This window comes from Giraffa tippelskirchi, chromosome 10, assembly GCF_054371585.1.
Source record: "Giraffa tippelskirchi isolate mGirTip1 chromosome 10, T2T-mGirTip1v1.2.pri, whole genome shotgun sequence".
Classification (NCBI taxonomy): domain Eukaryota; kingdom Metazoa; phylum Chordata; class Mammalia; order Artiodactyla; family Giraffidae; genus Giraffa; species Giraffa tippelskirchi.
The window spans coordinates 91,022,393-91,043,401 of NC_137284.1; the positions used below are offsets into that span (position 1 = coordinate 91,022,393).

The 21,009-nt window shown below is 36.5% G+C and overlaps 1 protein-coding gene across 2 annotated transcripts in view; it reads right to left on the reverse strand.

The window, feature by feature from the left end:
- The window catches only part of RELN (reelin), a 555,021-nt gene that overhangs the window by 243,266 nt on the left and 290,746 nt on the right, over positions 1-21,009 (reverse strand). For both annotated transcript variants that reach the window (XM_081535825.1, XM_081535826.1), the window contains exons 9-10: positions 3,873-3,969; positions 1,104-1,344 (exon numbers count right to left, since the gene is read on the reverse strand). In XM_081535825.1, coding sequence (XP_081391951.1) covers positions 1,104-1,344; positions 3,873-3,969 — 338 coding nt within the window. The remainder of the gene's footprint in view (positions 1-1,103; positions 1,345-3,872; positions 3,970-21,009) is intronic.

Consider the following 21,009-nt stretch of genomic DNA (forward strand, 5'->3'; position numbering starts at 1 on the left):
GAATTATTAAAAGGAGATGAGTGTCTTAGATCTCTATATTCTGCTTGTGACTTCTGTGACCTCACTCCCATGCAGCACAGAGGTCCTTTATTTTTTTTTGTGAGTCACATTTTTAAAAACTCTCCAATCTGCATCTGTACTTTATTTTCTTCATACTTGCAACTTGAGAGAGTCCAGCTGAAAGTCAAATGGTATCTTAAAATATTGCCTTGACACAGTATCTTACTCCACACACTCTCTGGGCAGGCAAGCCAGTGATTTTAATTCTCATTCAAAAAGTGAGCTTTCAAGACTTTAAGGTTTCATCACTGGTCATATCTTCAGACTTTAGCACAAGTCTCAACTCAGAATCCATTAGACAACCATTTCAAACACTGTTAAAGGCCTCTGCTTTGTGCTATCATCTTCTAGCCTTTATGCATGTGATTTATGATTCTAGAAACACTAGTCTTCCCATCTGGCCAATTTGAAATGACCCTTCAGTCTATTCCTATTCTCTTGGATAGCATTCCTAATTCCTCAAGTCTGGATCTGGCACTGTATATTGTATTTCTACAGCATCTTAAACTTTCCCAGCAAATCAACAATTATGCTGTTTTGCACATGCACATTGCTATATGTAACCTCCCACTAAATTGACAGACAATAAAAGGAAAAGACCTATCTGCCTTTTGTGGTTATATTCTCCAGGTTCAGCCCAGTACATGGCACCATGGGTTCTCAAAAATATTTGTTCAAAGGATGGACAAATGAATGATTTCCCATTCTTACAGGGGAGGGTAAAGTGATATTACCTATTCTTTTAATAGTGGTTTTAGTAAAATACTTCACGACTCCATGGACTATACAGTCCATGGAATTCTCCAGACCAAAATACTGGAGTGGGTAGCCTTTCCCTTCTCCAAGGGCTCTTCCTAACTCAGGGATCAAACCCAGGTCTCCCACAATGCACGTGGATTCTTTACCAGCTGAGCCACAAAGGAAGCCCAACTGAGCAACTTTCACTTAGTAAAATACTTTAGTAAAATAGTGGTTTAGTACAATTTGGTTTATTGAGCTTTAGATTTTGGAGGAGAAGAGAAGGAGTGAAAGAGAGATCAAACCTTCACTGTAGCTCCTGGGAAGAAAAGCCAGTTGCCCGTGTCTACTGGATCCAGATTGTCTTCTAAAACAACTTGTCTGTGAGCTGAGTTGATGACGAGGATGTTATCTAAGGCCCAGCAGGCTTCATACACTTCACCTACTTGTAGATTTTCCTGCTTCCACTGAAACTGGACGTTCTCCCCTTTGGCGTCTTCAGGAAGGTAGAGGATGTGGATGATAGTACTGACATTGGAAGGGGCTCTGGAGAGATGAGAATTGGTGCCACAATAAAGTTCAACAGTGTCCACTTTATCTTTCTTATAGACTCATTTTGTTTCTTAATGAAGATTCTGGTTTTCTTATCTTAAAAACATTACACATTATGGATGAAATACTCATAATCTTATACCCCTTAAACCTTTTAATATGTGTGGTTATTAAGATATCCATATTGAGTGATAGGAGTTTAAATATTAAATATCTTAAAGAGCTCTACTTTTAACACTAGGCAGGCAGTAAGCATACTCAGATAAGCCAATAAACAGATAATTGAAGAGAAAATGGTACACAACTGTGTTGGCTCTTGTAAAAAATCAGAGTATCCAGCACAGTATTTTGTAAATGGTAGAAACTCAATTTAAAACTATATACTTTATATGATACTAAGAAGAAAAAAAGAAAAACTGCAAAATTATCTTAATTTTAATTCTTACTTTGAAATTTTATACCTATTAGAGAGCACTGTATGCTGTATGTTTCAAAATCAATATTTACATGAGTTACTTTATTCCTAGAAAACAAATACTTTTTTGTTTTGAATGTGAGATTTGCCATGAGAATTAAATGCTCTTATTTAGAATTCTTCAGATTTCCATGCATACCAGCCTTTAAAAACATGATATAATTTAACAGGATTTTTATATCATATCTGCTGAAATCTAGGTCTTTTGCTATTTAATATTTATGTTAAACATTTTACTCGACCAAAGTAGAAACCTGCTGTAGTAAAAATGATGGCCTTAGCCAAGATTAAAAGTGGTACTAAAATGCAAACTAGTAGTACCTGGGGCTTACTATAAATCAGTTTTGAAAGGACTAGAGAAAAGCCATATTTTTCACTCACCAATGAAGCACATATAAATCTGTAGGATTGTCAGTGTAGATTATGAATGTTGTGCCTTACCTTTGGGGGTAATCAATTCCCCTTTCCTTTAAAATATTTAATGATGACTATGTTTTTAACTTCAAAAATAATTTAAATCAATGAAGATAATATATTTTAGTTTTAGGAAGTGATTGAAAATATGTCCACTCTGATCACTAATGGTAAATTTGCATTAATGAAAATGATAGTTTGGTGCATGGCCTAAAATTGAAAGTCTTATGTAGTGAAAAATAAATAGAATCAGCTGAATGTGATCTCTATATCTTATAATTAAATGTATACACTCACTATTTGTCATATCAGAAGCATACAGCTGTTATTCAACAAGAAATATACACTACAATTTATCTAAACTATGAGATATATTAGAGAAAAATGGAGGCATATGTGTAAAACTTCCAATACTTATGCTGCTTTGCTTAAAGCCATTTATATAAATCAGTACTTAATGAATGCATTTTCATTATAACTACTAAAGATTAGAAGGAATAGCAAAATGCTCTCTTATAAAATGAGCAATTGTCACAGAATGTCAGAGCTTGGCTTGTACCAGGTATCTATAAATAATACTTTATCCTGTCACAGAGGGAGACAATCTATTAAAATCTATGAGTTAGAATTACTTTTCTCAAGTTTTGGTTGAAATAGAACTTGAACTTGTGAGACTTTTATTTTTATTTCAAATACTAGAAATTTTTAATATTAAAGATTAAGAACCTAATATTTATTCTTCTTGCCCAAATAAATCACATTTTTTTCAATATGGAAATATGGTAAGGAAAATAGCATGAAAAAAAAGAAAACTTTCAAAGAGCTGATGGAAAATGTTTTACTTGAGTCATACTAATTTAAGAACTGAACTGAGCAGAATAATCACTTAATAAAATTTCAAGGTATTTTTTTCCTTTAAATACCTCACCATACCTGAAATTAGCACCCATTCTGAAGTTTATTTTATGATTTAAACTGCACAGAAATGGTTAACATAGTCTGAGTTTTGCTAAATTTAATCAAATATTTTCAACCCGAATGAGCTTCTCCCTCTTTAAGCATCCAACTTCGTTTTCTTATGAAGGGATTTTTTTTTTAATAAAGAAAATGTAATAAATGATTAAAATTCACATCACAATTATAGCAGAATTTTTGAATTGGCCTTAGGGAAGTTAGAAGGAAAATTACAGAACCAGGGATTAGATCCAAAAGGCTGTTAACTAATTATCATCACAGACTGGAAGGAATTTAGGTAGTAATCTGATACATTTCTAGGCCTATAAACCAGGTCACAGCCAGGCCACCTAGAGAGACAGACGGTGATGTTATTTTGTGGAGAATTCCATCAGAAAGGTTACTATCTCAAATGTACTTTTACCAAAAATAAATAGTTTGTTATAGCTACTACTGACTGTGGGAAGTAGTGAATGGAAAATGACACTTTTAACAACATGTTCTTCAAATAGGGCAGGTAATATGCAGGTAAATATGTGCATTCATGTAATTCAACATAAGTAACAATCTGAGTACTTTTAACCATGAAGGATAAAGCCAGTGGTAGAATGAAGGTAAACAGGGAAGCAGAAACCCACCTACATCAAAATTTATGACGATACTTTAAATGATAACAAACCTAATTTTCTCAAGCTGAATCCAGTCCGCAGTATTATTCTTGGCATATGACACGATGATACAAGGGTCTGAATAACTATAGCGACATGAACCTGAACCTGTAAGCAGCAATAACAATAAATTTCAAAGTTAAAAAAGAACAGTGTGATTACATATTATCCTTCCTGATAAATACTCTAGATAATTTTCTAACCACTTAATTATTTGATCATTTCCCCATTCTTCTAACTATGCTAAAACTTCTTGTGATCTATTCTGATAAATATTAGATAAATAATTTTGAGTCAAGAAAAAAGTAAACTGCGGGTCTCTTTAGAGATACATGGACTTCTAAATTAAATATAAACACTCTGTTCTAGGCCAAGAAATATCTGAATATTATAGAATGATTAATAATGCCATTATGGTTCTTGCAAGTTAATATTAATAGTGATTGTATTAAGTGGCATGTCAGTCATTCAATTGCATGAAGAGTAAAAATAGCATTCTTCTGTGTGTGTGTTATTTAACTTATGATGTAGCATGCTGCTGCTTAGTTGCTCAGTTGCATCTGACTCTATATGAGAAATTAAGATACTGTAAACTCAAGTACTAAATGAATAAGAACTATTAGAGATATGATTGATATTATTCTACTACAGCCCAACATCAAAGATTTGAAAGAGAAACATTATTTTCCATTGTGGATATCTGGTCATTGTTTTTCATGATTATTTTCAATATTGGATATATGAAAACCAAAGACAGTTTAAAAACTCTGATTAGAATTTGTTTTAACATATTTAATGAATTCTTATAATAAAAGCACACTCCCCAAAACAGCCATGAAACATAAGCCAGAAGTTTACTGGAAGTCAGTAGCAGGGTTTTTATACTATATTAAAAACAACTGAACCAAACGAAAAAGAAATAGCATATTTTATGTTTAACTTTCACCCATCTGCTAGAGGAGCCGTGGTTTTAGCAAACGGCATCTGTTGACAGTTTTTATATTTGTAGTACTCAAGAGTTCCAAGCTTTAATCAGACTCAGTTATTTTATTTCAGTGATGTTTAGTACAACACCAGTTAGTTTGCCATCGCCAAGGCTGGCAGTGAGCTAACAAGGCCAAACAGCAGTTTTCCTAGATTTATTCTCACAGCTAGAATGTCAATGAAAAAAGGCTACTGAAAAGAAAGCTACACAGTAATCTTGAGCTCAAACAGAAATCTACTTTATGCTGTTTGATCATTTAAGTTCTACCTTTCTTAAGCAGCTGCTTAAAATAAATATCAAATCATTAAAATAAATAACAAATAAATATCAAACTGTGGGGCCGGAAATGGAAATGGCCAGGATTATGTGAGGCAAACTTCAACACAAACACGTATGAGGTCTGGCAGACAATTTGTTTTTCAAAAGGCAGTTCACACTAGCCTAAAGAATGTAAATGGTATTTATGTGCTTCCTTTCTGTTTTATACACGGTTAAGTACTTAAAAGCAAGCGCATGAGGTGAATCCCCAAAATGAAAAGGTGAGGACAAATGAAAACCAAAAATGTTCCTCACAGAAGCAATTCAGTGGAAATTGTTTACAAATTGAAAAAGAACAGGAAAGCTGATAAACATTAAAATAAAAAATGTGTTCAACTATGACCCTGATAACCAATATGACCCCTCCCCTATTTTCTTATGCTATCATCTCACTGTTGGGAGAAAAAGTGTTTACTGTTGTGAGAGTAAGTTTATTGTTGTTGTTCAGTTGCTAAGTCATGTCTGACTCTGCAACCCCATGGACTGCAGCACACCAGGCTTCCCTGTCTTTCACTATGCAAACTACTCTAACATTCTTGCTGCAAAAATAGTACTGTTTATGATGTGCTCATTAAAATAAAAGGTACCTGGAAGGTGACTCACTTTTACTTAGTCATTAAATTCTTTTGTATCTAAAATGTTAATATCTTCTGAACCCATTTCCTTCTCATTATTGTCAATGGATTCTCAGTAGCTCTTGCCAGAACTTTGCAATAGTGATTAGCTGGTCTCCAGCCTCACATGTCCTCACCAAGCCACACTATTGCCAGTGCTCTTCCCACAAGTGAATTGAATCTTGTTACTCCCTTCTTATAATCCATCAACAATTTATCAGTCCCTTCAGGATAAAGCGGTACTTCCAGCCCTGGTGAGATAGAGGTGCACGGATCCTACAGACTAAAGTTGTACCCTGGAAAACAGAACTAGCCCAGGGTTATCTTTAAAGGGTTCCTACATGAAAAGATGGCTCAAAAGCCACAGGGATTCCAACAGAGGAGTGGACAACTAGAAGACCAGGACTGGGGTGTTAGGTACAAATGGACAGTCAGAAGAGAGGCACTGCCCATGCCATGGGAACTTCCCCTCCTGGAAGAAGCACCAACCAAGAGAATCAGTTGGCTTTGTATACATGCTTCCCTTTGGGGTCACTCCTATCAAACTACCATCCCAAATGGTGCCAAGCCAATGAATAAATGATTCTCCACTCCCGCTATGAATATAGCTGTTCCACACAGACTGGGTGAATTTCTTCTTCAGATAAGCCCTTCTGAACTGCAGCCACACTGTCACATAGACTTGGGTCAGTAGAGTAATATTTGTCCTTGCCCAGATTGAAAACGGTTGCTTGACTGTCTGCAATGAGGGGAGGAAAGAGTTAATTAATGTCCATGTGCCCAGGTGCCTAAGGCCAACCCCACATCCCTGCTCCCAGAGGCAGTGGTGCAGAGCTATCACATATCTCAAAGCACCTCTGATGCAGTGAGGAGACAATAATAAGCAGGTGCCACCTGCAACAGGTACTTTTTCTTTCCTCTCTTAAATCAAAGATCTTTAATCGCCAAAGTCGATATTTAAAACCAGAAAGGAAAAACAAACTCAAATGAAAAATGCAAAATATCCTCTCATGTACAGGTTCATCTTCTCTCCTTCGAATCCCTTCCGATGTAATTGCTACCCTTCGCTCTAAAATAGCAATTTTGCAAAGATTTTAAGAATTGCTGAAGATAGGAAGATAACTTAGAACTATAGTTATAAAAGTATGGTCCAAGAACCATTAATGGACTTAAATGGGTCTGAAAATGCAAGCTCTTTCTTTCGTTCTTACTGGCAAATGAGGAAATTTCATATATTATCAGCTTTACTTATATCAAGCATATAAGCAGCCTACAAAGTGATGAAGGGTTCCTGAAGTTTGGTATTCATAAATAAAATTGATGAACTTCTAGAACTCACTGATAACCCTAATCCAACAATCTAGGAATTCTGGTTTCCATGTACAGGTACACACACCAGGATTACTGTAATATCCCCAGCTTGGGGGAGGACAGGATATTTATGTTAAAAGTACCTCATGAGTGTTGTTTCCAGTTGGTCTTAGTTGGCAATTCTTGATTTAAAATTGACAAATAAATTGATAAATGATAAAGTAAATCTATATTTATTTACTATAACCGTCATTTGCATTACTATTGGTTATTTAGTCAATCCCATAGTACATAATGATAGATCATTTTTTCAGCAACATTTCTGGACTAATATTGGCTTAAAGTTTGTCCTATACTTAAGACATATATGTACTGCAATATAACTACAAGCCATCTCTACTCCTCTGCTAAAGCAAATACCTACATAATGCCTTGAAACTATCTTGCAACAAAACCACCTTTCACTGATGATGTCCTGAATTTGTGATATTGAATTTGTGGCTAGAATTTGTGCCATTTTAATAATTTGCTCTGTATTATCAAATTATGTATAAAATACTGTTTTTTAAAAAATTTTTGGAATTTTAACACAAAATCATGTATCTATGTTCATTCTTATTAGATTAACAATGAGAGTAATACCTTCATCTTTTCAATCACTCTACCAGTATACTCTGCCTTCCTCCTGTTATAAGGGATGAAGTGCTCTGTTCTAAAGAATGGTGAACCTTCTCATGTGGTCTAGATTCCATCTCCAATGCTCTTTAAGATTTCCCCTCTCTTTCTCTTATATCACCAATTTCTTCTAATAAGTTTCCTGGATCATTCCTATTGTCATACAAACATAGAAACATACAAAGCATGTCCCATCTTAATTTTTTTTCTGGATGTCACACCTGTACCTTTTGTTCTTTCCAATCCTATTTTTGTTCCACTTATAGGAAAATTTCTCAAAAGGGCTGTCCAGTGATTGTCTCCATTTCATCACAGCCTATCCTCTGTTCCTTCCTCCATTCAGACTTCTACACTCAAGCACCGCCCTGAAACTATTCTTGGTTATGTGGCTGGGGACTCTATGTTGCCAAATCAACAGATCATTTCCCCATGTTCAGGGTACTGGACTTCTCAGCAGGATTTGTCACAGTCCATCCTTTGCCCTTAGTTGGATAATTTCTTCTATCTTCCATTACCTTCTTGATCTTTCTCTTGCTTCACTGGCTGTTGCTTCTCATTCTCCATTGTTGCCCTTTTCTTTCTTGATCTCAAATTGTTTTGGTAGCTTTCTCTTCTCCTCTCTACACTGCCTCTTTTTACTTTGAGGCTTTAAATAATACCTACAACAAATATCTGTATGCAGGTCAAGAAGCAACAGTTAGAACCGGACACGAAACAATGGACTAGTTCCAAATTGGGAAAGGAGTACGTCAAGGCTGTATATTGTCACTCTGCTTATTTAACTTATATGCAGAGTACATTATGCAAAATGCTGCACTGGATGAAGCACAAGCTGGAATCAGCACTGCTGGGAGAAATATCAGTAACCTCAGGTATGCAGATGACATCATCCTTATGGCAGAAAGCGAAGAAGAACTAAAGAGCCTCTTGATGAAAGTGAAAGAAGAGAGTGAAAAAATTGGCTTAAAACTCAACATTCAGAAAACAAAGATCACGGCATCCGGTCCCATCACTTCATGGCAAACAGATGGGGAAACAATGGAAAAGGTGACAGACTTTATTTTCTAGGTCTCCAAAATCACTGTAGATGGTGACTGCAACCATGAAATTAAAAGATACTTGCTCCTTTAAAGAAAAGTTACGACCAACCTAGACAGCATATTAAAAAGCACAGACGTTACTTGGCCAACAAAGGTCTGTCTAGTCAAAGCCATGGTTTTCCCAGTGGTCATGTACGGATGTGAAAGTTGGACCATCAAGAAAGCTGAGCACCGAAGAGTTGGTGCTTTTGAACTGTGGTGTTAGAGAAGACTCTCAAGAGTCTCTTGGACTCCAAGGAGATCCAACCAGTCAATCTTAAAGGAAATCAGTCCTGAATATTCATTGGAAGGAATAATGCTGAAACTGAAGCTCCAATACTTTGGCCACCTGATACTGACTCATTGGAAGAACTGACTCATTGGAAAAGACCCTGATACTGGGAAAGATTGAGGGCAGGAGGAAAAGGGGATGACAGAGGATAAGATGGTTGGATGGCATCACTAAATTGATGGACATGAGTTTGAGCAAGCTCTGGGAGTTGGTGATGGACAGGGAAGCCTGGCGTGCTGCAGTCCATGGGGTTGCAAAGACTCGGACATGACTGAGTGACTGAACTGAACTGAACTGATATTTCCCATGAGATCCACATTTATAGATCCGACTGCTGTTTACCATCCCAAAAGGACATCTCAGGCTTATTAAGTCAAAATCAGAAGAACTGGTTTTCACCTTACAAATATTCAGTACACTTTGCATTTCAAATGACACCACTCCAGACGCTCAAAGAAATTAACAAAACACTAGATGTCATCTTTGATTCCTCTCTTTCTTTCACTTCCCACTTCCAACCCATCAGTCTGGGAGTTCTGACTCCAAAATACTGCTCAGCTTCTATCCTCCACTAGTGCTACTACCTTAGTCAAGTCAGGGTCATGTCTTGCTGGTCTTCTTGCTCCCCTTTTTATCCTCCTGCAATTCATCCTCCACATAGCACTTAGAGGCCTTTCAAAAACAAAAGAGTCTTTTAAAATGTTTCAGGGATTAGGCCAACCCGGCTTAAAACTCTCTCAAGGTTTCTCAGTCCACTAGGAACAAAAGGATGAGCTCATTGCTATTATACATTAAATCCTTCATGATCTTAGAACGTCCCTTGTACCACTCTTCTTTTCATATACTTTGTTTCAGCCACTCTGGACTTTCTCCTCCCTGAACACTCCATCTCAGGTCTTCTATGTACCTACTCTCTGCTTGCAATTACACTGATGATGTCAATATCCTCACACTCTATTCTTTTCTCATTCCATTCATGTTCTATCCCACAGACTCTCCCTTGGTTTGTCCCTCTTCTTTCTCATGGATCTGTGCAAATATCACCTCCTCAAAGAAATCTTCCTTGAGCATTCAATCTAAAGAAGCTCACCCCCAATGTCCAATCATCCTGCATCTTATCACTACATTTTACGAGTGTATAAATTTATCTCATCTATTTACTTGATTATTTGCTCATTGTCCATCTCCTGTCAGAATGCAAGCTCCATCAAAGCAGTGTCTGTCTTGTTTACTACTTGTGTCCCTAGTACCCAGAACAGTACGTGGTACACAACAGAAATCATCTCTGGCTTGATTGTGAATGAGTTTGCTGTAACTTGCTTATTTGAAATTATCCATTTTTTCTGTTTTTACTGAGATATATTTATACTAGAAAGGGGGAACTATAACCATGGATGGATGGGACTTAAGGATTTTCAACTTGTCTGAATTGGGTCAAAAGTGAAAAAAAAAAAACAACCTGAGAGTTGTGCTTTAGAATATTTTACTACATGTATCCTTACCCGAGATTAATTTTGGTACTGTCATATAGTCAACAGGGCAATAATTCTCCCACATTAACTAGAAATTGCCCTAAAAATGACTTAGATGGTTACACAATCCAGTTCGCCTTTAGAATAAAAATATCAGAGATAGATTACATGAGTAATTATGATACATTTTTATCAGCTAGATAAAGTAATATGAAGAATAATGATAGCCAGATGAATTATTTTACTTATTAGTAAAGTCTTATTATAATGGCCCAGTATAATTAAAAATAAACAGTTTGCAAAGTCATACAAAGCACTCATAAGCCACACCGAATATCACCCCCAAGGCACATGTTCTGACCTCTCCATCAGGAATCATTTTCTAGTACATTAAGAAAAAACTTTCTTGAATGCAATATCTTCTTAATTGTAAGACATTATTTTGTCCTTTCAAGTTGATTTATTTTGTTTCTGTTTGAATGTTTAACTAGATTAACACATTGTTCTAAGGGAGAAAACCCACTTTTATGTCTAGGAAGAAACCTAATAACACTGCAATTTTATAGAAAAATATTACTCTAAATTGTAATGTTATAAAATTGTTGATGATAGGTATATCTTATCATCGTGTAACCTTAACATATAGCCTATGTGCATGCTCAGTCCCTCAGTCGTGTCTGACTCTTTGCGACCCCCACAGACTGTAGCCTGCCAGGTTCTTCTGTCTATGTGATTTTCCAGGCAAGAATACTGTAATGGGTTGACATTTTGTCCTCCAGGGGTCACACAGTCTTAAATAGATGAGGGAATTCTATATATTAATAAATTCAATGCTTGTTAGTATTACTGATAATTCTATATAATTTTTTAACTTCATTTTTTGGAGTAAAATTCCCTCTGATACATTATCTTCCAGAGAGAAAGTATGTATAGGAGTTAGGAGAGTGGATGGTGAGGGCAGGCTGTTAGGTTTGTAATCTGGGATTTGACACTTTTTAGCTGTGTGAATCTTGAGCAAGTCACTAATCTTACCTGTGTCCAGTCTCTACATTTGTAAAATGTGAATAATAATAGCAATCTCTTTATAGAACAGTTGTGAAGATTAAGGCATTAACACATGAAAAGTGCTTAGAAAACAACTCTGGCCCACACTAAGAGATTTCAGGTATGATTCAGTATTTTTGTTTCATTTCATAAATCCATTTATCCCAGAAAAAGGAGAAAATATTTGTTCATGGGCCAAATACTAAGCTGAATCACTACTTATCAAAGAACTTAAAGCATGTTAAGGCATATATTCCCTCTTCAATATATTCTTTCGTTTTAGGCTATTTCCCAGCTCTTTAATGGAAACGCTGTAAGTGCAATGTGGAAATGAAAACTGAGAACCAAAAGAGTTATCTTCCTGTTTGTTAGCTTCACTGGTAGATGTGTTAGAGGGGAAGAAAGGCACATACTTGATAAGAAAAAGAAGGTGCTCTGGGAATAAGATAGCAAAACATAACAGTATAAGGAGACATACTTCATAAGGTCTTTAGAATTGATAGAGTGGAAATTTGAGTTTGCAATTCCTAACATCCAAAGAAAACAGAAAATCTGACCAGTTAAAGTTTTAGCAGCATCCACAGAGGAAAAAAAAAAATTCCAATAATTCAAGAGAACAATTATAGTTGCTTTGAGCAGTTAGTACTACTCTACATGCTCATTTTACAGGTAAGGAAACTGAGGCAAAGAGAAGCTAAGCAATTTACTCAAGGCCCAAATGGGATTTAGAATTGGGCAGACAGAATCCATGCCTTCAACCACTTCACTATACTCCTTCCGGTGCACGAAGCACACTTAAGAAAACAAACAAATACTGCTTGATTTTCACATGGTCAGAACATGTGGGGACAAGCTTCTGTGTTTCTACTTCTACTCTGGCTCCTGTCTTGAGCCATATGGCTCTGTTTTTGGTAAAACCTAAAGGACTGACCCATCTCTAGTTTCCGTATCAGGTTCACTTGGGAATCACTTTCTCTGCAGGTTCCCTGCCTATTCTTCTCCTTCCCCTGCCTCCACAGTCAGTCACTCTAAGCTGCATATCCTCCTGCAGATTTATTTAATCTATGCCTTTATTTTACCTTCACCATCACCTCCTTAAACCATCTCTCATGCAGATCAGTGTAATAACGTACTATCTGAGTGTTCAGAACAAACACAAAAGGTATTGCACTGATAAGTAATTTCTTTGGTCACTTGCTTTAAAAATCCATAGAAAGTCATTTAAAAGAGATTAAAAAAATACTTGTATTCCAAAGAAGTAATATTCTAACATTTCCCAACTCAGAAAATTTTAATTATGTGGAAAGCATTAACCTGATACAATATTACAATCAGGATTAAATTTAAAATAATAGTGTAATCCACATTTGTATCCTAAATAACAAATTCCATAATAGCTTATAAATCTGTTTCTGAAATAATTATTTTACTATAAGGAAACAATGAATATTTACAAATGTAAAATAGTGCCTAGTACTTGTTTAAAAATAAAGAAATAAGAAGAATGGCAAAACTTATTTCTATAAGGTTGCTTCTTTTACTGTTAGAGAGACTCATCACTATGGTTGTAATAAACATTTTTAGTTATCTCAGTTTGACGTCTGAACCACTTTACTCATTATAAAATTGCAACTAAAATTGGTATCAATTTTTACCCCTGGGCTCTATTTAAACAGTACCATTCCTACTATAATTTACAAAACAATAGATAAGCAACTTTCCATTTTTGTTATAGGGAGTCAGGTCAAGATGATCAATCTAGCAATCAATCAACCAATGAGTCAACCAATTATTAAAAATACCTATGTCTGAGGTACATGTGAACTTAAAAGCCTAGTTATTTTCTCATGATTCAGTCCCACTTCTATTGACTTTGGCTATCATTCAGGAAAAGCCAGGAAATGTATACCCTTTGAGTAGCCTTCCCCACTTAAGCATTTTCTTCATGCATTCAGTACTCCCTGACATTCACTTGTTTGATATTCATCAGCATGTCAGCCTGACCAGGGCAAAGATTTTCTTTCACAAATCCTGTCTCCCCAGTGCCTTAAGAGCTGCTTCATATAGAAGAGGAGCTCAGAGAACAGTTGTTGAATGAATGAAATTTAGGAAGCAGTTGTTGGTTAAACTCTAAGAAGAGAATTTTTGGAAATGCAATGATATCATTATTATTACTGTTGTTATTACTGGCTCTTTTGCAGCACTTCTTTTCAGCAGGATAAGTATATGGAGGTGATTTATAGCCTCTGTCCACCAGCATAGAGTCTGTCACTCTTCTGGGAAGAGGCAGAGGGCGCAGCACATTCAATCACTCATGCTGAGAATTGCTTGGGTAACATTACATGGTTTGGCTGATGTTGCTTTTCTGTTCCTCTACCTAATATCTTTCCCTGCTAGCAAAACAAGCTACAAGTATAAACTAGCTATGATTGGTTGAATAAAAGTATAGCAACTACTTTGATATTTCTTGTAGCGGGCCCCCTGAACTAAAACAGACAACATCATAACCATATTTTTAGATAAAATGTATTCCTGGTTAACTCACAGTTCATTCTTTTCACCCAGTTCTAGAACTAAGGTTCACACTAGGAAGACATTTAAGAGATCATGAAGATGAACATTCTTGCTTTACAAACAAGTTGTCAGGGGCTCACTAAGGCTCCACCAATTACCTGTTTACGTGGCAAATTCAGTTGGCAGAGAAGTGACTACATGGCCTAACTCCCCAATCCAGTGCTCTTTTCCCTTCCCCATTTACACCAACAGCAAAAGTTGTCATATGCAGAGGTAATTTTAGAATATGCACCCAAAAGGAAAAAGGAAAAAAGTATTTCAGGTAGTTAACAAAAATGTTGGGTTTTCTTATGTTTGTAGTATTGCCAGTTTCTAAAAATTTGTAATTTGTTGTGATTTCTTTTCTCATTTTAAATAAACATTCACATTTTTACCTAATTTTGAATGTGCAATTTTGTCACTCTAGCCCTCATCCAAACTGTGTAAGCTTCAAATGTGGACCCACAAAACCTGATCCCACCCATATACAGAGCATGCCCTATAGCGTGTTCCTGAATTTCACAAATGTCTTAACTCACACGGGGGTACCAAGCTCCAGATTACATGGCTCACTTTCCATTTCGTTTAACATGGCACGTTCACATGACAAATGTATTGTAATGCAAGACAATAATACAGTAAGAATATATGATTCTTGAAACTATTTTTCTTCTCTATTTTTTTCAAGCAGATCTGGCTCAATTAAAATATTCTTAAAAGGAAATGATCATATTACAATCGGATTAGGATGGCTGAAATGACTTGATGTAATTGTTTGCTTATATATTCCCCTGGTAGCTCAGATGCTAAAGCGTCTGCCTACAATGTAGGAGACCTGGGTTCAATCCCTGGGTCAGGAAGATCTTCTGGAGAAGGAAATGGCAACCCACTCCAGTACTCTTGCCTGGAAAATCCCATGGACGGAGGAGCCTGGTAGGCTACATTCCATGGGGTCACAAAGAGCTGGACACGACTGAGCAACTTCACTTCACTTCAATTGTTTGCTTACATAACAAATAAGCCATTCATTTTTGGCCAGTGTTGGAGATGAACCTGAATGAGCCTCAGGAGCTCAACAAAACCTGGTGAGAACCTGCAATTTCCAGGATTTATTAACTGGAGTGCTTCTGTGCAGTGCTGGCCAGGAGGATCTTAAATGGCTGTTTGAGTTTACAATGCCAAGAATACACAAACACATGAACAAGCAGCAATTATGTGCTAATCAGTGAAGCCCATATTAAGCACACTGAAAACCTGTTCATTGTTCAGTAGCCCATTAACCATAATATATATGCACAAAGGAGACTGCAAATACCTTCCAGACCCAGGAAGTTTCCCAAAATTCACACATAAACCTTTTCCTTTCTTCCCATTTCTTTTGAGTGGTTGCCATAAAAGTAAAAAACTTAAATAGCTTGATTTAGTATAAAATCAAAGCCACTTAAAAAAATAGAAATATTAGTCATTTATTCTATTAAGAATTCAAGAGCTATTACTCACTTTCTCAAAATAACAGTTATACAGATTCACAATCACTTAAGTTAAGATAAACTTTAGGATCCAAATTACTGACTGACTTAATTTACAAATTTCAGAAAGGTAACATGGTAAATGCACCACATAGTATGTAACATCACCAGCAAGTCTGAGGCACTATCCTATAATGAAACATATTAATATTTCTGCACTTAAATACATGAAGATTCATACAAAGTAGTATAAGTAAAGATTATAAATAGCCTTAAATTACTTCAAGTCTTGCTGCCAAATGAATTCAGATCATGTGAGGCTTTGCTATCACATAAATTAAAAAAAAAAAAAAGTTCAGTGTTTTTTTCTGAGTGTTTTTATACTATGGAATTACAGATTAGGGATTGTGAGCCTATATCTCCTGTAGTCCTCTCTATATCTTTTTAATTTTATAGTAGAAGGATAAATCAATTGGTTTTAGTCTCCCAAGACCTGGGTAGCTTTATTTTTATTTGGTTATGCCCTTCTCCACAAAGTCCAGGACTTTTCAAAGTAAATCAGAACAGAAACAATAGAAGGAGCTACTGCCTCTTGGGGGTTTGGTAGTGGTTGCCGGGAGCAGACTCTTTTCCTCAAAGCGCTGCCTGAAAAACAAGCTGCCTTTTTAAATGTGGCACAGGGCCACAGAAGGAGAGAAGTGATCTTGCAGAATTTATAGATTGGGGAGAAGCACCGCCAGAAATCATGCCTCTAGATAGTGGAGCGGGGCCCATAAATACTGAAGGCTTGAGGAGTGTCTGGACAGAACCCTGCTGAGGATTCTTGCAGCCCAAGTGCTGCTGCTGCTATTACTCAAAACTCAGACCTCAGAGACAAGCAGAGACCTGGAGCCGCGTGTAAACAACAGCATTTGATACAGAAAGATCATAAAGTGATGAAATGGATGAAATCGGACTACTTAAACTCCCTGCTAGGACTGGAGCCAATCTTAGCAGAATCAGCACATCCTTTCATCTTTTCAAGGTAGATAAATGGAGGAGAGGGGCATTAACTAGAGCTTGTAGTGAATGGAAAGAGAAAAAGAAATGAATAGGGAACTTTTAGGGAAGCTTTTAAAAGCCAGACACTGTCACTTCCAGGGTATGTTACTGTAGGCTAAGGCATTCAAGAAAGGGACTTGCCTCATTCTATAATGTGAAAAATGTGACGAGCAAGATGAAGATATTGGTATAATAAGCAGTTCTGGCAATTATCACTTTTTTTTCTTTGCCAAGAGAAATTTTTTTTTTTTTTTGGCTGCATGGCATGTGGGATCTTAGTTCCCCAACCAAGGATCTCCCTGAGGCAGGGATTGAACCTGTGCCCCGTGCATTGGAAGCATGGGGTCTTAACCACTGGACAATCAGGGAAGTCTCCCCAAAAGAGCGATTTTTAAGGATAGTACTATTCACTAGGGAGTAAACACTCATTGTATTTGAGTGAAATACATTAAAAGCTTATTTGCTACCTGGCAATTCTTCAGAGTAATTCTGATGCAAACAAACCAATGGGCCATTATTATACAGATGATCAATATTTTGATATTTTCACAAACTTCTGCTCAAATATTTCATTAGAGGCAGCTGTGAATGTTTATTTTCCAGGAACAACAATGACGCAGAACAATAATTACATTATATTTAGGTTTTTATTTCCTTCATTACTGAGTCTCTCAGAAAAATCCTAAGGGCATTAGCTCTCCCAGCCCATGGCATCAAAACAATCTGCTATAAGTAGACCAAAATCTTTGTAATATGGCTAGTCTTAAAAGTACCTGATGAACAGGACCTAAATTGTGACTCTTGGTTTTAAGCAGATAATGCTGTAGTTTACAGGATAGCCAGTTTTATATATTTCTTAGTTTTCTTGTTTGTTTTATTCCTCTCCGTGTAGAAAACCTAAACTTTATAAGATTATACATATCTGTTCATACTGTCTTATAATGTGGCACATCTATATAAATCTGCTTCATTAGTTTACAAATGTTGTAAAAACTGTAATCAAGTTTGTCCTCTAACAGCGAGTTAGCTTCTCACCTGATATCCTTTGAAGCAAGTTGTTTTTGTTACTTATTATCTTCATGGACCGCAGGTATCCACAGAGTACTTGGATGCTGTTCTTGGCTGAGCACCAGTCTCCCCAGCTCCTCTGAGGCATTCTCGCACTGTTGCCCCTAAGTCGAACCCTGCCTACACTTCCTGCCAGGCAGCGCTGCTTCAGGCTCTCACAAAATACAGGCTCAGCTTGCCTGGCTTGTGCCTGCACAGAGACAGCAGCTCATGCTTTGCTGAAGCTCACAGACTATAGCTAAAGGGCCAGGGAAGGGAAAAATGGTTACTGTATCGGATAATGCTTTGTGGCAGCCCAGGCAGGAAGCATCCTGGGGCTTCTCAGTCCCAAATGACAGGGATGGGAATTGTGACTGAAAGGATATTACTTTAATTAAGAATGGTTCCATTCTGTACAAGAGGAATTCTTGAATTACTCTTGGATCTGTCAAGAGTAAGTGAATTCAATTTTGGTAAAATATGATGACCAAAGTTGAACAAAATCATTATTTTATTAACAGAAATTGTCAAGTCAGAGAAATCAACATGCCCAAAATCTTCAGCTGCCCCAAAAGATCAATTAAGCAATTATCTGAATATGAAAATCTAGAATTTATGTCTATACCTCGATTTTGCCCACCAAGAAATAACTTTTGGTGGAACTCACCATTTTTCCACTAAAAAAAACATATTTCAAGGACAGTGTTGTAAAAAGGACCATCATATGAAAGTAAATTTTCCATTTTAAGCAACTACTAAAAATTGATATTAAGGATTAAGAGAGGTCAAAGTACAGTAAAAACTCATATATTCTACATTTATGCTATACATATGCTAAAAATATGTTTCGTTTAAAATTAAAAAAAAAACTTTATTATAAAATGCAGCAAAAGAGTCAGGTTTTAAAAGCAACTCTTCTTCCCCTTCTGTTTTATATTTATTTTTAAAATGAGGCTACTAGTAACAGTTTTTGTTTTGACTGACTCTATTAGGAAACAGACTATTTGATATACAAGCCTTTCTTTTTGAACAAATGTGACAGTATGTGATTTATTGTACTTAATATTTTGCTCCTTAGTCACTTCCTTGGCTGAAATTCCCAAATCTCATTAGGTGACTTCTTTCAGTTTATGGCAGATGGACAATGACCACAGGATATAAAATGAACAGCTGTCCTCCTCCCCTTTGTACCTTTCTCTCTTTCAGCCCTATCCCCATTCCCTCACTTTCAAAATATTTGTATTTTTTCCTTTTTCCTGACACTCCTATAAGGGACCAAGTCTCTCCTGATTTATGAAACACCATGACATTTCCAACCACTTTTGGGTGCTCACCCCTTTACAAATTCCCTCCCAAGTCCAACACAGAGGTTTCATCAGATCCTATGTTGGGAAAAACATAAGGAAGGGAAATGCAAAATGTGTCAGGCTTTGCCAGGTTCCCTGCCGAGCAGCTCTCTCTTCCTTGAGGTGGAGGCCTTAACCAAGCCCTAGTGCTCAAGTCTGGCTCATTTTCTAGCAGGCCTAATACCCACCTTTGAGAGCAGGTGTTAAGTAATGTCCCTCTCCACTCCCAGCAATCTGGGGACTCAGCATTACTACCCTTTTGTTGTTTGGGCTTTAACCTTGGCCACAAGGTCTTACAATGCCCTCTACCTCATCTCCCAGAAGGGGACCATTGCTTTAACCTTCCCTGTGATGCTGATACTCCGGGGTGGTACTAGTTGTGAGTAAAATTATGCCCTCAAAACAAGAGGACACTTGTATACTCCTTAGTCCTCAAGGATCTTTTAAGCTAGAAAGGATGAAAGTAGATGTGCACAAATGGCCAGAGTATAAATCAATGCTGAGTGAAATAAGCATCACAAAATAAAAGAGAGGAAGTGAGGATTCAGAGATATCAGGGTGTGGTAATGAGATTTTTCATGGAGGAAAGACTATTTAGTCTATATTAACCATCAATTTTTTCTCATCCTATTGTTCAATGTTTTATCCCTTCTACAAGAACAGGCCTCAATAAATATTAGTAAGACATATTTATGAATGAAATATTAATATTTATCTTTTAAGCCTCATCAAGATGAGTGACAATAAATTAAATATTTCAAAAGGGAAAGGGTATACTATCTTTCAAACTGTATTTTAATTCAGGTAGAGAAAACTCTTCAGTTATTAGTTTTAATAATGCAGACATAATCAATCTCAATAATCTTTGCCAGAACATTATATTTAGTAGCATCTTACAATATTTCAGAATATTCCCTTTTATTACTTAAGATAGGGCTTAGGAACTTGGGGTGAGGTAGATTTGAAAAATATATAAAGTTCATATAAGCTGGTCTTTTGTTTTGTTTTTATTTTTTAATTGAAGGATAATTGCTTTACAGAATTGTGTTGCTTTCTGTCAAACCTCAACATGAATCAGCCATAGGTATACATATATCCCTTCCCTTTTGAACCTCCTTCTTATCTCCCTCCCCATCCCACATCTCTAGGTTGATACAGAGCCCCTGTCTGAGTTTCCTGAGCCATATAGCAAATTCCTGTTGGCTGTCTATTTTACATATGGTAACGGAAGTTTTCATGTTACTCTTTCCATACATCTCACCCTCTCCTCCCCTCTCCCCATGTCCATAAGTCTATTCTCTATGTCTGTTTCTCCATTGTTGCTCTGTAAATAAATTCTTCAGTACCATTTTTCTAGATTCTGTATATATGTGTTAGAATATGATATTTATCTTTCTCTTTCTGACTCACTTCACTCTGTATAATAGGCTCTAGGTTCACCCAACTCATTAGAACTGACTCAAATTTATTCCTTTTTATGGCTGAGTAATATTCCATTGTGTATATATACATAACTTCTTTATCCATTCATCTGTCAATGGACACCTAGGTTGCTTCCATGTTCTAGCTATTGTAAATAGCGCTACAATGAACAATGGAATACATGTGTCTTATTCAATTTGGGTTTCCTCAGGGTATATGCCTGGGAGTGGGATTGCTGGGTGATATGGTGGTTTTATTCCTAGTCTTTTAAGGAATCTCCATACTGTCTTCCATAGTGGCTGTATCAATTCACATTCTCTCCAACAGCACAACAGTGTTCCCTTTTCTCCACACTCTCTCCAGCATTTATTGCTTGTAGACTTTTTGATAATGGCCATTCTGACCGGCGTGAGGTGATATCTCATTGTAGTTTTGATCTGCATTTCTCTAATAATGAGTGATGTTGAGCATCTTTTCATG